The sequence below is a fragment of the Oryzias latipes genome, chromosome 18 (assembly GCF_002234675.1).
Source record: "Oryzias latipes chromosome 18, ASM223467v1".
Classification (NCBI taxonomy): domain Eukaryota; kingdom Metazoa; phylum Chordata; class Actinopteri; order Beloniformes; family Adrianichthyidae; genus Oryzias; species Oryzias latipes.
Genome location: NC_019876.2, coordinates 26139870 through 26155644, shown reverse-complemented (window position 1 = coordinate 26155644; position 15775 = coordinate 26139870). Strand labels below are relative to the sequence as shown.

Sequence of the window (15775 nt, the reverse complement as noted above, 5' to 3'; positions counted from 1 at the left end):
GTGACTACTTTTCTCAAAGCAAAACTCAGATTTTTGAAATCCATGTTGGGTTAAAGAGCCCCCCTCCTCTCGAAATTCAAAACTTAACCGCTCGCCCAATCTCCCGTCCTGCACCGCGGCCAAGCGCAGCTCCGACTCAAGTTGATATTTTTTTTCCAAAATTAAATAAAAATCTCAGGAGCCGATCTGATACAAACTAAAGGCATTGGAAGGTTGCTGCTGTTCTAGAGAACATTTTGCGTCGGACAGAAAATCGTTGCGCAGTCGTTTGGATTTTTTTACAATTTTTTTTGTGTGTGCGCGTGACGGCTGCGCGCGGAGCAGAGGAGGCGGCGGTTGGCGCCACATTCAAACCGTCAGCCGACGAAGAACGAGGGTCTAAACAGCGCAGTTCAGCTTTTTTCTTTGAAGCGGTGCCGCCGCTTCATGTCTGTTTAAACACTGCTGTTAATGTTGACCATCGTAAAAGGAAGGTAAGGAATACGTTTTTTTTTTTTTAAATACCTTGTTAGTCGTTGTTTCAGGTTAAAATGTAGTGTTTGTGCAGACTTAAGGAGGAGGTGGGGTTTGTGAGTCTGCGTTCGTGGTAGCGTGTAACCTCCGTGGAAGCTTCTGCGGTTCTAAAGTGGGACCGCTGAGCCAAACCCTCACTGACTGACTGGGGTCCGTTTTGAATCCGAAAGCTCGGGCTCACGGCACGCGCGCACACAGTTTGACAGCTCAGCGCAGCGAGGAGTCGGACACTCCCACCGAGGACCCCCCCCCCCCTCCCCTCCAGAAGACACCCCAGCCCACCAAGCTGCTTGCGTAGTTGGACGCCCATTGCCTCCAGCCCCCACCTCTTCCTTTTCCTCCTTCATTCTGCCCTTCGTTGCGAACTGCTCATTTTTTTCTCTCGTCTCATTTCACTATATGACGTCAGCTCAGACAGTTCTGCAGCTCATAACTCTCTGCACGTTGGCCTTTTTTCTTTAAAGTTTCTTAACTAAGGGATTGGAGAGCATTTTAGCACAACTGCATCAATTTACTTTGGAGTTTTTTGCCGCACACTGACACCATGTCTATTTACCAACTGTAAATAGACTTAAGGTATTGGTTTTAGGCAAAATATTAGTTTAATGTTTGTCTTTTCTTTTTCAAAATATGATTGTTTTTGTGTGAAGCACTTTAGGTTGCAGGAGTTCGAAAAATGCAATAGAAATGAAGTTTGATTTGATTTGAGAAGCTAATGGGAGAGAATGTAAACAAGTGGTTGATGGGAAATTACTGGGACCAACTCCACGCCCACAATCAGAGGCACATTTCTAATGAGATTCTGCCAATGTGCAGAAATAATGTCTCAAAAAAATGACAGGATTTTTTTTTCTTATTTTGGATATAAACTGCATTATCAATATTTTAAAAAACACTGGGAACGATTTTACAAGAGAAAAAGGTATGGTATGGTATGTTTTATATACAGCCAGTTCAAACAAGTGACATTAATACAGTGGAGGATAGAAGAGCTTCTTCAAGAATGAACTCATTTGTAGCTGGATTTCCATTGATTATGAAATTTCGCAAATTGGGTTTGCGGTAATAAATTCGCCTAATGGAAACACGAAAATTCGGAAAAAAAACTTATATCTTGTATCTTAAAACTTGTATCGAAAGAAAATTGCACTTGGAGGAGGTGGTTTTTGAGGCGTATTGAAATTGACATAGCTCGCAAAACCGCAATGGAAACACTTATTTTAAAAATTAAATAAGTCACATGACCAACAACGGATGGCAACGTGCTTCTTGGTAGGGAACTGGCTGCCTTGGGCGCTGCACAGCGGGCGCCACCAGAGGTCCCACAGCATCACAAAGCTCGTCAAAAGTTGAGTTCTTCATGTGGAATTGTTGGATCCACAGCTTCTCTGAAAAATCCCCAACCATCATTTACCAAAATGGCTTTATCCGTAGCCGCTCCCACATGCAAGGAGCTCTCTGCACCGTGGCCTGAATTAGATGCTGACGTCTCCTTTGACAGATGATGATGAGCGCTAGCGCCGTGGCAGAAATTGGAATGAATCTGGTGTTAATGAAAGGTTGTGACCGAATTCCCACCCTAACCCCTTGACTAACAAAACACAATGATACTTCACCATGTAGTGCCCTGAATTTTAAAAGCAATCCGGACACCCTGCTCACTACCTTTTTTTTTTTTTAACGCTGGATATGACGTCATTTTACATCATCGATTTCACAAAGTTAAAATCTAATTAATATGCGCATTTTGCAACGATTATTAATGAGTCTGCTGTCTTCTGAAAATAAAAACTTTGTTGATTTAATAGAAAAATACATTTAAATACCTTTTTTGGGCAAAACTATTTCTGATGCAATGCATTGTGGTCTATATTATTATATTAGCATCTATGCACACTGGTTTTTAGCAGGGACTTCTGGGAAGCTTCTAGGGCACTCGATTAGGGAATTGTAGATCCGGAGAGCACCAAAAAATGAGGAACGCACTATATAGTGCACTATCTAAGGGTTAGGGTGGGAATTCGGACACAGCCAAAGTATTGTTTACATCTGTCACCATGTTTTTAGTGACTTATTGCATGATTTGTTTACTCGCATAATTATGATTTAATGGAAACAATGTGATTTTAAAATGGTGTTCTTTTGACATTTTCTAGAATTGCCTTAGTGTTGCACATGTGTGTGATAGAAATGCAGCCAGTGGGAGACAAAATTATTGTTGATTTCAAGGAGGTAAATCCTCGTTTTCTGCACTATTATCAAAGCAAAGAATTTGATATCCTAGATTTTTTTTTACATTTTGTTTCTCACAGTTGAAGGGTTTCTGTGATCAATGGAGCAAACCAAATTCATTTTTTAAGTGAAACAACTTGCAGAATCAGTTACTGATGAATACTTTTTCGACCACTTTATAATTTAGCCTTTTCATAAAAAATAAAGACCAAGTCCAGGACAGAGTAACATGGTAATGCAAATATAATCTTCCCTTTTAAAATGTTTATTCAAATTATTTGATATTTAGATAAACATGGTTCCTTTTAGAAGGAATGTGGCCTAAATGACTCGTTCCAAGAGCAGAGATTCAAACGTTTGGATGCAGTTCTGTTGTTGTCCCTGTTTTCCACAGATGTCTTAGTTGTTGCTAGAGGAGGGTTGTCTTCAGTTCAACCATGTAGATCCATCTTCATCTCCCTCCAGCCTCTGCGGAGAAGAACAGCAAAACTTTGAGCTGAACGTGGATCAGCGAAACCAATGCAGGCTCGCTCAGGTTCTCCTGTTTCAGAGTCTGAACTACCAAGATCTGCAGGTAAAAAGCTTTTCTTTTCAAGGTGCAGTGAACCAGTTCCATCCTGACTGCAGTCCTCTGAAAACATCTCCTGGTTTTATGATAAATGTTTGTTTGACAGCTGGTTGAACCTGTTGTCAAAGAGAAGAATCAAATTTTATGAACACATTTGTTCTTAGCATTGATGGATTTTAATGTTTTCTTTCATTTGATCTGGTTTCATATCGGATACATTTCTTTATATTGTTAATAAAAAAACAAGTTTTCATCTACTGACATTTTTGTTTTGCCCCCCTCCCCCAAAGATCAATATAAACCCACCCTAAAGAAAACCGTTATCACTGTTGGCCGTCAGTCACTCTTCAGAAATTTGATTTGTTGATTTTCTTTGATTTAAATGTTTTGAAGGTCTTGTAGTGGTGTTTCTAACCAGAGTTTAGTTTTGAGAGATAATCTATGGATGACAACCAAAGAAGAATATCAATCCTTCTTTTCTGATTAAATGTAACATGGCCTCCTCTCTGATCATAACTGAAACAAAGGCTTTCCATGAGACTGGCTGCTTTCAAGTCTTTAGCCTTTTAGGAGTTATTTCACTGAAGCAAGTCAGAATAATTGAACCCACGCTGATCAGCAGGTCAAAGGATGGCTACCTTGGTGTTGTTGGGGATCAGTGAGGGTGAAGAAAATCAACCGCCCCCCCTGTGTTTGGTGGAATGCCTTTAAATGGGTTAAATAGTACGTCTCAGTCATGCTGGTTCAAACACCTTCTTTATGACTGTAATTGACAGGGGGAGGAGCTTTTATACATTTTGGTGATTCAAAATGAAAGTTCAGATCCAAATAGTACACAACTAATCTTCACCATCCTACCTTAAGGTCAGAACTTGAAGAATTTGTTAGTGTTCTTCATGTTTTCACTTATAAACTATAGAACCTACAAATGCACACTGTTTCCTCGTATCCATGTATGTTTTACATCAAGCCCGTCTGCACAAACGCATCATCACAATCGATTCAACCCAATTGCATTTCTTCTGGGTTTGTCATCCGTTATTCTTGAAAGCAGCCGCTGAGGGTGACGGGCCCTGCATGTCCAGGGGGCGCTCTAGCAGCACATCATGTTTTGCAGGTGTGATCATTACAAATCATGATGTGCTGCCTCTGTGAGCTCTGGAGCCTTCGGCCCATCGACTTTATCCTGATGAGGAGGATTGCTCTGAGGGTCCGGCCTTTCTGCTGCTCGTGACCCGATTGGTTCTAGAGGAGACAATTCAACGGACGTCTCTACAGTCGACAAGAAACTTCAAACTGCTTCACATTGGACTGGATTGAGAGGAGGGCTGCAAAGTTAACCTGTTGTAGAAAAAATGTCAATGCAGAAAAATTACAGTTTATTCTGTCCAACTGCATTGATTTGGATGTTTAAGATGGGGGGGAAAAAAGCTATTAGTTTTTGTGCAATTCTGTTTAGTAAGATTTTCTTTGTTTTTGTTGTTTCTACGTGGGAAAGTGTTCACGTTGAACCGCTTCGGGATGTGGGGCTGAAGCAGCACGTCATTACTGGTACGATTTCCCTGGACTGCCAGCATGACGCGTGCTGCTCCTGTCCGACAGTCTCACCGCAACACCTCCCTCTGATGGCCTTGGCCTCCGATGGCCTTGGCCTCCGATGGCCTAGGCCTCCGATGGCCTTGGCCTCCGATGGCCTTGGCCTCCGATGGCCTTGGCCTCCGATGGCCTTGGCCTCCGATGGCCTTGGCCTCCGATGGGCTTGGCCTCCGATGGCCTAGGCCTCCGATGGCCTAGGCCTCCGATGGCCTTGGCCTCCGATGGCCTTGGCCTCCGATCAACACTGCCGATACCCGACGGCACCGTAGGAACCAAGCTTCGCATGTCTCTCCCGTTTGGTAATAAAGATGCTGTAGCTGAAAAACGGTTTCTCTCAGATGTATTTCTTGCAGGAGTGTGACGCCACACTTCCATCACCACTCCGCCTGAAGCTGTCACTAGCTGATACAGCCAGCAGTGGAGAGAGGCTGGGATTTTGATACATCCATTCTATCAAACGGCCTTCTGCGTTTGCTCAGCCCAATCGCCAGCCGTGCCAATTCTGTAAACTTCTTCTGAACTCGGCTGTGCTTCAGAAAAGCAGCTGGGACCTCTGCAGAGGAAGGTCACTTCAAAACAGCAGGAGAGCAGAAAAAGCAACTATTTTTCCTCAACAAGGTTCATCATTCCAGCAGTTTTATTCTTTAATACAAAGACAAACTGTGTTTGGTAAAGAAAAAACAAATGTTTTCAGATCTCCACATGACTATAAATGAACATTTTCTTAGGAAGTTTCTTCAAATATGAATCGCAAATAATCCTCTACCCTGAATGCAGCACAGTTAACAAACATCCATCTATTTTTTTTTTTAGAATAGATTAGATTAGAATAGAAAGGAACTAAATAAAAATCCATAACACTCGCTGGACAATCAACGTGCGACAGGTTTTCGGGGATATTCTATCTGGTCAGACTGACCCGGGGGTGAAACGTCCGGCCTCTGCTCGTAAGTTTGATGGTTTTCCTGCTGGTTTACCGCCAGTCTGCAGCAGGACAAAGGAAACTCAACTCTGCCTTTGGCTTCACCAAATGTTTCTGAGCTCAACAGGGACACCTGCTGGCTTGAAGAAGCCAGCACAGGTCATGACTGCAGCCCACGACCTCACTACTGAAGGAAAGTTTGGCTTATTTAACCTTTAGATCAAACTTAAAAGGTCTGCAACATTTATTGTTCCATTCGTTTATAAGGAAGCAAACGTTTTTCTCCAACTCAAACCTATTTTAGGAACACAACACCTTGACATCTCTCCTCAAATGCAGTTGGAAACCCACACAGTTGTCAGGCTTTTCCTGCTGGATTTAAAGTAGTGGCTTTCCTCCAGGCCAAAGCTCTGATTCTTGTAGGAACAGGACTTGTTTTATGCTGTGGCATCAGCTTCAGCCAGGATCTTTACCAGCTATTTCTCTCTTATCCTGCAGTTGATTTGAGTAAAAGTGTATATTACTGAATTTATTGGAATGAAAAAGGCTCATTGCACTGTTTTGGTGGAATGACCAAAGATGTTTTGGTGTGTTTCAGTTGAAATGAATGATAAACCTCCTCAACTGTTGTGTGTTTAGTGCAGAGCCAACGTACTGCTGTCTCCATGAACCTGCATTCCCATCTTTCCTGCAGCTTCAGATGAATTCCTTCCAAATGACATTTTTGGGAGACATCTTTAAAATATCTCCTCATACTGAAGTTGTGTTTTAGTGCCTTGTTAATATTTGGAAAACTCTAACCCATTTTTGGTTTGTTGTCTACAACTTCCTAACTTTGGGTTTTTTTAAATGATCAGGAAAAAAATCCACAGTGGATGAAATATGTACTTTTTGATGAAAATTTGAAGAATAAAACAACTTTTAGCAACAAAAATACAAGCTAACTCCATTTGTTCTGGCCAAGTCCCCAAACACAATTCCTTCTCTTAAAGCCCATCTGGAAGGATTAAACGTTGCAGTTCCTAAAATGACCACTGGTGGTTGGTTTCAGAAGGGTACTGATACTTCATGTCAAAAAGTAAACCATACAAACATTCTTTAAGGAACATTGTTTTTGATAAATGATGAATGTGTTACCTATAAGTCACAGGACATCATCTGTCAGTCTTCTGTGTTTCCTCTGCATCTGAAATCTTTTAAAGAACAACTTTTGGTTTAACGTCCTGAGGACAGATGTGGAAGAAGGAAAGGTAGAGTTAAATAAACTCAGCTGTCCTCTGATTGGAGGAGAACAGCTTGGGTTCATCTCTGTTCTTCCTCTTAATGTGATGAAATCCTCAAAAACGGAAAAGCTGGTGCTGCAGTTTCCCTCAGACGCCGAAGCAGACAACGTGCTGCGTTCAGGCGCCTCAGGCAACTGCAGCACCTGATCCGTTTCACGTTAATCATTGGATATTTCCGGGCCGCGTGCGCTCAGCTGACTGCACCTGTAAAAGTCTCGCCGAAGCTCAGATCTCGGTGTTCTAACGGAACTCAAATCCGCTCGACAATGCGCGTGCTCTACTGCGGACCCAAACTGGCCGCGTGCGGGATCGTTATGAGCACGTGGGGGGTGATCATGCTGGTGAGTTTGTCTTCTGGAGGGGTCTGTGACGTCATTCCGGTGTGAAGTCTTTAAACCACACGTTAAAACGGAGTTATTCCTGATGGACAGAGTAATTTCGGATATCCACGGGTCTGTGGGTCAAGTCACGTGACAAACCCACTTTGGGCACGCGACACAGAGGATGAAGAGTTAAACCTTAGTGATTCTCACCCGAGCAAAACCTCCCAGTCAACAGGGAAGTCTTACATGTCCTTGGACCAAAGACCAGATGTCCAGTTTCATGTGATTGTTTTATAGGAACTTTTTGATCTCTAATTCCTAAGTTTTGAGCAAATTTTTTTATTTTTTTTAGGTTTTTCTTTTTTGTTACACATACCACAGTTGAAAATAAAAGAAAACCACTGTAATATCGTGCTTTGATAAGTATTTACTTTTGATTGGGTATATTAAATAACTCGGCAAAAGTCATGGTGTAACTTTATAGCCAAAGGGTTCCAGGGTTCGTAGGATTTTAGGAACACGTGACACACCAAGAAGTCTGGAGTTTCTTCTTTAGACAAAGACAAGTTAAATCGATGATATGCTGCCAAAAACAATACTCTATTCATTACAGGACAGATGTTTTTGTTTTTACATTTTAGTGTAAGTGGGAAACCATTTAGCAGATTTTGCCGAAATAATCATTAAGTCGTTTTAATTATTATTCTCAAACTCACATTACATCTGAGCCGGGGGTGTTCGTGTCCCTGGGGGGTGGGTTCTGATCCCTGCTCCTGAGCGCTGGGCCCCGCCAAATTTCCAACTGTGGCCGAGCCTTGTCGGGCCATATTTACAACACCCCTTGTGGGCCCTCTTTTTTTCCCCGGGGTTCCCCCCTCCTGGGCGGGGGCGGCGGGCCCCTGCCTTGCTCCTCCCTGGACCAACCGTGGGCCGGGCGGATGGCTGCCTGGAGTGCGGAGCGGGTCTCCCTTGGGGGGTCCTGGCTCGTACCTGGGTGGTGGTGGGGTGCTCGTCTGGGGCTGTGGGCGTCCTTCTCCGGTGGGGCCCTGCGTTGGGCTCTCCCGGCGCGGCGGGGGAGCTGCTCTCCTGGTTGGGCTGGGGCGGCGCTCTCTTTCCCCCCGTGCCTCCCTGCTCTCTGGCTCTGGGGGCCTTGCGGCGGTCCTGCTGGCCCTGGCCTGGGTGGCGGGCTTGGTCGCCCGGGCGGCGGTTGTTCCCTGCCGGTTCCCGTGTGGCGTTGGGGGGATTCCGGCTGCCGCTGCTGCTGCGGTGGGGGTTTTGGGGTGGGGATGGCTGGGCACTCTCCCTCCGTCTTTTCACGTTCCACCATCCATTTTAGAAGAACATAAACACTCACCTGAGCACAGGTGTTAGCTCACCTTTGCACTAACAGTTTGCATGATTGAATGAATGAAAGATTTCACACTAGTTGGTTTTAAGGCATAAGTATGCGTGTGAACACTATCTGTTTTGTGTACATGTCGACAGGTGGACATTTTTGCAGCTAGCAGGTGTGTTGATAACATTTGAGTGTGTGTGTGGACGGGCCCCGCCCTTTTTGTACTACATTTGAACCTTACCATAATGATTGACAACCAGTAAACTTGTTGCTTTATGCTGCTTCATGGTCTTATCCCCCTTCCCCTCCTATTATCACCCTCCTACCCCCCCCCCTCCTCTCTAACGTCCCTCTCTCTTTTTCCCCTCTTTCCTTTTCCGTCCGGTCCAACACCAAAGATTTTCAGACATGTTTGAAATTAATAAAGTTTGGCCTCAATTACAAAAGGGGTTTATCCAGACATACCTTTGGTTTGTCTGAAGATTAATAACCCCTCTTGTTAAAGTAAAATATGTCCAACACAAGAGGCCCTCAGCTCTCATCTGTCTGCCCAGCTGTTGGACAGGACAAGTTAAAAAAAAAAAAAAAAAAAAAAAAAAAACTTTATTATTCTCAAATTTGTTCTACACAAATATTTCAGATCAATTTTTAATGTTTTTCAGAAAAACAAACTAACAACAATTTAGTTTTATTTTAAAGTTCAATGAGACTTTTGTGTAAAAATAAGAAAGGAATCTAAGCAAACTCGAGTGTTTGTAGTAATAATCCTTTAATTTTGGTTTGACTTGGACTTGTAGGAATGTTTGCATCAGTTTTTGCTTCTGAGCTCAAATGCGCCTAAACAGAAACTTTTCCTTTGGAATTAAATTTGTCCATAACAATAGCAAAGCGTCCAGGCCCTGATTCTTAAGTAAGTACAGTTTTCAAAAGCTTTGTTTCACCAGTCGGCAGAATATCTGTCCAGAGATTCTAATGATAATCTGGATGCATTTGTTTTTTTTTATTTCCGATTTGATTGACCTGAGTAAAGTTAATCTGACCTACGGATGCATTCAAGTAGAAAATTTCAACCTCCAATGATAAAAGGACAGTTGTAGACAGCTGGCATCTTCATTATCTTTTTTTTTTTTAACACAAACAAAAAACAGAAATCTTAGTGGGACAAACTCCTAAAAATGAAAACGTAATATTTTAGTGTTTAAATTAGAAGAAAGTTCCTTTTCGTGAAAGAACCTAAATTTTTATCATTTAATTTGACATAAAACATACTTATCATTAAACAACCGTTAAGCCTGTCATAAAACGAGTATATTTGGTATTTTGTTTGCTTTCCAAGGCTTTTATCTTTGACCTCATCTAATGAATTTGTCTCCCTTTTCAGGCTTTGCTGGGCATCTTCTTCATCACTCACTCGGCAGGCCTGATAGAAGATCTTCCCCTGCAGAAAGAAGATCTGTTTCCAGAGTAAGACCTCCCCCCTCCTTGTCTGCGTGTTCACGCTGGGGGGGCAGAATCCCTCAAAGAAAGTCGTACCGGGATTTGGTTCTTAACTCATTCATGTCAAAGTAGTCTATTACTATAAAGACATCATGGGTTTTCATGAATTACTACTAATATTCGGTATATTAGGCTTAAAGAGAATCCACCAAGCTGAATGAAAGTTTGACCTTTATTTAATCTGAATCTGACCTTGTTTAGGTTTTGTTGAGGTCAAATGGAATGGTAAAACATGAATAAATACTGATAATGTTCTTAAAACCAGACTGTAGAGATGTTTCTTCAATGTGAAGGCTTGTAACATGAGTCACTTTTGCAACCTTTACTGCTGGTTTGCATCAAATTGGATAAAAACTTGCAACTCAAACCCATAAATCAATCAATCAATCAATAAATAAATCAAGTAACAATGGAAGTTTGGTCGCCATGCAGTCCTCGTTTCTCTCCATAAGTGATGGAGGTGACCTAAGAGCGAAAAGTTCCTTGTTCAGATGAACGTGATGGACGTTACAGTGCAGTGGCGTGCGGTGAGATTGATGGTTGGTGAGGCACCGCCTCCTCTGCAGTCAGATTTACGATAGCAAGAACTGAATATTTCAGGATTCATCCAACAGCAGGAAACGCCATCTAAGATACACACAAGAACATATACGTCTTACAGAGAATGTCTTTTATAGACATGGATAAAACACTCTTCCTGTGTATAAATTATTCATATATACTGTAAACAAATTAAAGTATACATATATGTGTTCAGCACACGTTTCATTTTGACCCTCTAACTATTTCTGGTACAAAGTCTGGTGCTTTAATCAGTGTAATCAAATGATAGTAAAAATAATTATTTTAGGCCTAAAATGTAGTTTTCAAATATTTCCATTTTTATCCACTTACTCCCATGTTATTTTAAAAAACATTTCTTTGAAAACAAAGTTTGGCCTCACTTTTGGAGTCCATCTGCCGATCCTTGTCCTCAAAAAGCTCAATGATCCATTTCAAAGTCTTCCTTATTTTCCTTTAGTTTAATGAGTCTCTCCCTCTCAATGGAGAAAGATGTCCTCAGTTGTTGCGCTATCTTGAGGGTCCAGATGACCCCATGTTTACGTGGCACGTAAAGACAGTGCGCTAAACCTTTATTTTCAATGATTTGTGATCTTCACTGGTGTCCATGGATTACATGAAATCTTTCCACCTTTGTCATGGTAGGGAGAACACGTCAATGTAAGGGTGGGGTCATCTGGACCCCACAGGATAGCACAAGGGCTGGTCTGTTCTGTTTCTACGGCACCGGTGTAGCTACAAAGCCGTTGTCAGCTCACGTCTGCCCCCTGCTGGCGAGGTTCGCCTCACTGGTGGCCTTTTTGCTCGCTCACAGCAGCGCTCTGACCGCACGTCATTGTTAAAACTGAAAACTGAGTCCTGCAGTCAGACGTGAGGCGAAGCGCTCCGGAGCCGCACGCAGTTTCCGCTCTGTATGTGATCACGCAACACTCAGAAACTGTAGGAAATGTGTCGAGTCAGCTGAAAATGTATCTTTAACACGGATCAGTGGAAAACAGTATTTACTTCATGTACTTTTTTCTGTACTTTGTTCTGACGTCACTGTCACGATGACGCTCATTGCCTTTTAAAGCCCTCGTCTCCTGCACTTCCTTCAGCGTTCTTGGATTCAACTCCGTCTTTTTTCGTGTCTCCGCAGCCCAAACCCCCCGCAGCGCGTCTACGATCTGTACAACCAGGTGGGCTACAACTGCTTCATCGCAGCCGCCGTCTACGTGGCGGTGGGAGCGCTGTCCTGCTGCCAGATGAGGCTCAACAAGAAAAAGGTGAAGCCTCCGCTCTGCCTGGAAGCCGGCTGACGTTCTTCCAGTTGAAGGGAATTCTGACCCGTTCTCTTGGTGGTTTTCAGGAATATCTGGTTCAGTAGAGCCTCAACCGAGGAGACGCTAGCAGGCGGAGGAACTTCAGTTTCAATAACCGGAACCGGGGAAATGTATGATAGAGACTCTGACCTCTGATCATAGGAACATTGAAGTCTTTAAATAACAAGCTAACACCAAAGAAAGAAAACTTGTGTTTGGATTTTTAGACATAAAAGAAATAAACCTTTTTCCATAAACTCTAGTACGTTTATTTTTTATAGCGAGGAGCTCTAATTTGGAGTGAAGGTTTCACATTTGGAGGGAATCTTTTACCATTTTGGGTTTTTTCTACAGCCAGGTGACAAATTTCAGCGAAAGGCTGCAGGCTGGAAACCGACCATGAATGAGCAGATGAAGCAGAAACGTTTCAGAACAGAGATTTTCTGTCATTCAATCACAGATTACTGTTGACGCAGTTTCCGTCTTCCACGGAAGAGACGGGTCAGAGTTGTGTGGTTCTCCCCAGAGACGGACCGCTCAGTGCGACAGCTGCTAACCAACAGCGCTCCGATTTCGCTTTTCCCTGCAGGAAAGAGAGCAAAGGCTGAATGTTTAGCCAAAATGAAAACACCAACAGTAAATAGAGCTTTAATTAGATTTAATTAGTTGCAAAATTCAGAAGTCAAGAATAAAATGGCAGCTACTCTTATGTGATACAAACAAAGTGTGCTGAAAGTTAGACATTTAGATGTATCCCTTTAATTTGAGTTAAAAACCACCAGCATTCAGTTTCAACGTTCTGATTTCACAAGACCACAGTTTCCCATCGATGGTCTGTACCATCTCAAATAAGACCAAAATCTGATCAGAAAAAGAGCAGAGGTGTTGTGTCACAAACACTGAGGTGTTATTATCACATTGCAGGTGGGAGCATGAGGACCAGGTAGAGTCCTGCTTTACCTGAGACGGAAGCGCTGATTCCTAAAACTCCTCAGACGAGACAAAAAACGTTCATTCCTCAGTGTGACCCTTATGCAATCCTACGGGGTCAAGATGACCATGACGTGTTCTCCCTACCATGACAAAGGTGCATAAAGGTGAAGAGGATTTCATGTAATCCATGGACACCAGTGAAGATCACAAATCATTGAAGAAAAAAAGTTCAGAGCACTGTCTAGTGGGTCTAGATGACCCAACTCCCAATGTTAAAGTGCCTAGGATAGCACAAGGGCTAAAAAAAAAAACAATTGTGTGACAATTGTTGTGAAACAGGAGCAAACAAATAAATAACTCTGTTGGGGGAAAAAAGCATTTGTTATATAGAAAATATCCTGGGCGGGCCTCAACCTCCCTGCTCCGCTCCATTCTGATGGATCCACCTGCAGACAGACAGATCCATGAACGTCTTTGTTTTCCCCGTCTGAGCTGGAATCTGGATCTAAACTGGACGGCTGGAAAGCTCCAAGATTGCTCGGTATTTTTGTTGCCCCAGTAATGTTGGGTTGTATTTATGAGGGGCTGTAAGCTAGTGGGAGAGCATGTAAATAGAGAGCTCTCAGTCTTAGGATGATGGGAAGCGGGGACAGGGTTGCTCCATGCTGATGGTTCCGTCCATATCTCAGAGGTGAAATTCTAATGAATGACGGTTGCTCTGCAGAAAAATAATTATAATTTTGGCTAAAAATGCCAATATGGTAATGAGAAACTCCACTGGGTGCACTTTGAACAGTCATTTTATGACAGGCCTTTAAAGAGTCTTAAACTCAAAACTGTCTGAGCTTTGCAAAGAAAACAGACTGTAGAGGCTCTCAAACATTTACCAACACCGCAGCACATTAATGCAAACATTTCAAATCCAATGAAAGTATAAAAGCCAATAGAAATATATGAACTTTTAAAAAGTCCTGACTTTTTTTTTTAATTTGCCACAGAATTATGTTTTGTTTTCATAACTGATCCAGAATTTGCCATGTACCACCACCAAAAAACACATTCAACAATTTAAAAACAATGTAAAAAATTATACAATGTATTTCAGAGGCACACAACATTACAGAAAAAAATAAACATTTAGTTTTGTTAAAACAGTTTTTTAAGTAGACTTATCTTCATAAATGTTTCTTTAGTTTTTTTTCTGAAATAAACGTTTTCTCCATATAAAGTGAAGGGACAGACTGCAGTTCATCAAAAGGCCCAGCAGGGGGCCTTAGATCAATCACCCTAAATGGTGATGCTGTTTTCAATGCGGCTGGGCAGGAGGAAAAGGTACTGCAGGTCCAGTCCTGCGTTCTGGTCCAGGATTTGCTCCTCGATCTTCTTCAGCTCCTTTCTGAAGCTGTCAATCATCTCCAGAGCCCGCCTCTCCGTGAAGTGCTGCTCCGGGTACTGACCCAAAGGAATCTGCAGAAAAACCAAGAAGCTGCTAGAAAAAGGAACTTTTTGTTTTTTACATTTTCGTCTTGTTGAATAAACGATTGGAAAAGTGTTTTGAGTGAGACGAGCCAAACACTCACAGCGTCAGGTTGAGCCCGACCCAGATGCCATGTGATGGCCATTTGCACACAGGACTGGCTGACGTCGGGAAGGGTGGCCATGATCATCTCCATGGTGACGGCATCTTTGTCTGTGGGTGGCGGGAGTCTCATGGTGCAGGGCGTGTTGGGCACCCAGGCACACCAGTCAAACTGCACAAGAAGAGAAGAGTCAGAGCTCGGTCTTGGAGGTTCGATACCAATCGGAGCGCCTGGTAAAGGCGGAGCACCTGTCCGTTGTTGGTTGCGGCGTGCTGAGCTGTGGGGGTGAAGATGACCACTGCCAGGAGAGTGGAGAGCTCCTCTCTGCTGCTGAGCTTACTCTTCAGGCCTGGAAGAGCAAAACGATGGATGTGAGCAGAGAGATCTGCTCCCCGAGTAGCTTTGGGTCCAAGTTCCTAAAAGTTTTGTCACATTTCTGAAAATATCTTCCTGCCTCCTGCCTTATTTGAGTAACCATCAAAACAACAAATGTGAAACTGTGGTTTGGCCCGGTCGACAGCTGTGAAGCAGAAACTGACCGAAGTTGGGCAGCTGCGTGAAGCCCTCCTGCGTGACGTCTCTGATCCAGGCTTGCAGCTCCGCGTCCTTCTGCACATCCTGGTCTGTTGGATAGTACAGGTCCACCATTCCTGTGACAAAACTGAGCCACGCAGACACAGAATCACTACAGCGTCTCTGCACACTCCTCCGCTTACAGGGAACTTCCAACGCAACACTCACACCATCTAAAAACTTTAAACGTCTGTCCACATTTTGTATCCACAGTTGTGGTCACAATGACTTACAGCTGGGGTTCAGGAGATTATCGTTATTCATTTGTCTATTTACCTCCAAGGCATCATAGTCGGATAGCTCTTCTCTTGCATATGCCGTCTTGTGCAAACAACACTCATCTGGACCAGGAGGTGATGTTGCACCCATAAAACAGCCCAGGCAACAACCCAACTCAGCAGAACTCCTAAACTCTCATCTGACCCACTGCCAAATCTACTTGACTTTCGATGATGTAATTATTTACTTTAGTCATTTTAGCACAAAGAACTTGTTGTTTTACAGCAAAGGCTGAAGTATTTATGGTCACAGTCGGCACCAGTGATGGTCTTGACTTG

The 15775-nt window shown here is 43.0% G+C and overlaps 2 protein-coding genes across 4 annotated transcripts in view; one reads left to right on the top strand and one right to left on the bottom strand.

The window, feature by feature from the left end:
- The first annotated feature begins 117 nt into the window (after positions 1-117).
- LOC101175199 (ribonuclease kappa-A) lies at positions 118-12392 on the top strand. 3 transcript variants are annotated; one of them, XR_910601.2, is made up of 5 exons: positions 118-473; positions 3140-3319; positions 10155-10237; positions 11970-12096; positions 12180-12392. XR_910601.2 is itself a non-coding variant. In XM_004080004.4 (5 exons), exons 1-5 carry the CDS (start codon positions 451-453, stop codon positions 12195-12197), a joined length of 360 nt encoding a protein of 119 aa, XP_004080052.1. In that variant the 5' UTR covers positions 154-450; the 3' UTR covers positions 12198-12392. The 3 variants fall into 3 exon arrangements, 2 of the variants coding, with proteins under 2 accessions (XP_004080052.1, XP_023822035.1); XM_004080004.4 differs by having other exon boundaries at positions 154-473; positions 3211-3319; XM_023966267.1 differs by lacking the exons at positions 118-473; positions 3140-3319 and adding an exon at positions 7132-7455.
- Positions 12393-13847: 1455 nt separating this feature from the next.
- The window catches only part of LOC101174953 (arachidonate 5-lipoxygenase), a 36191-nt gene continuing 34263 nt past the window's right edge, over positions 13848-15775 (bottom strand). The window contains exons 12-15 of the mRNA XM_004080002.4: positions 15185-15306; positions 14894-14994; positions 14646-14816; positions 13848-14532 (exon numbers count right to left, since the gene is read on the bottom strand). Coding sequence (XP_004080050.2) covers positions 14353-14532; positions 14646-14816; positions 14894-14994; positions 15185-15306 — 574 coding nt within the window. The 3' untranslated portion in view covers positions 13848-14352. The remainder of the gene's footprint in view (positions 14533-14645; positions 14817-14893; positions 14995-15184; positions 15307-15775) is intronic.

Coding starts and splice junctions, on each gene's coding strand:
- LOC101175199 (XM_004080004.4), top strand. CDS start 451: ATGTTGACCATCGTAAAAGGAAG. Junction 3,320..10,154: donor TGAACTACCAAGATCTGCAG/GTAAAAAGCTTT, acceptor CTCCCTTTTCAG/GCTTTGCTGGGCATCTTCTT. Junction 10,238..11,969: donor AAAGAAGATCTGTTTCCAGA/GTAAGACCTCCC, acceptor GTGTCTCCGCAG/CCCAAACCCCCCGCAGCGCG.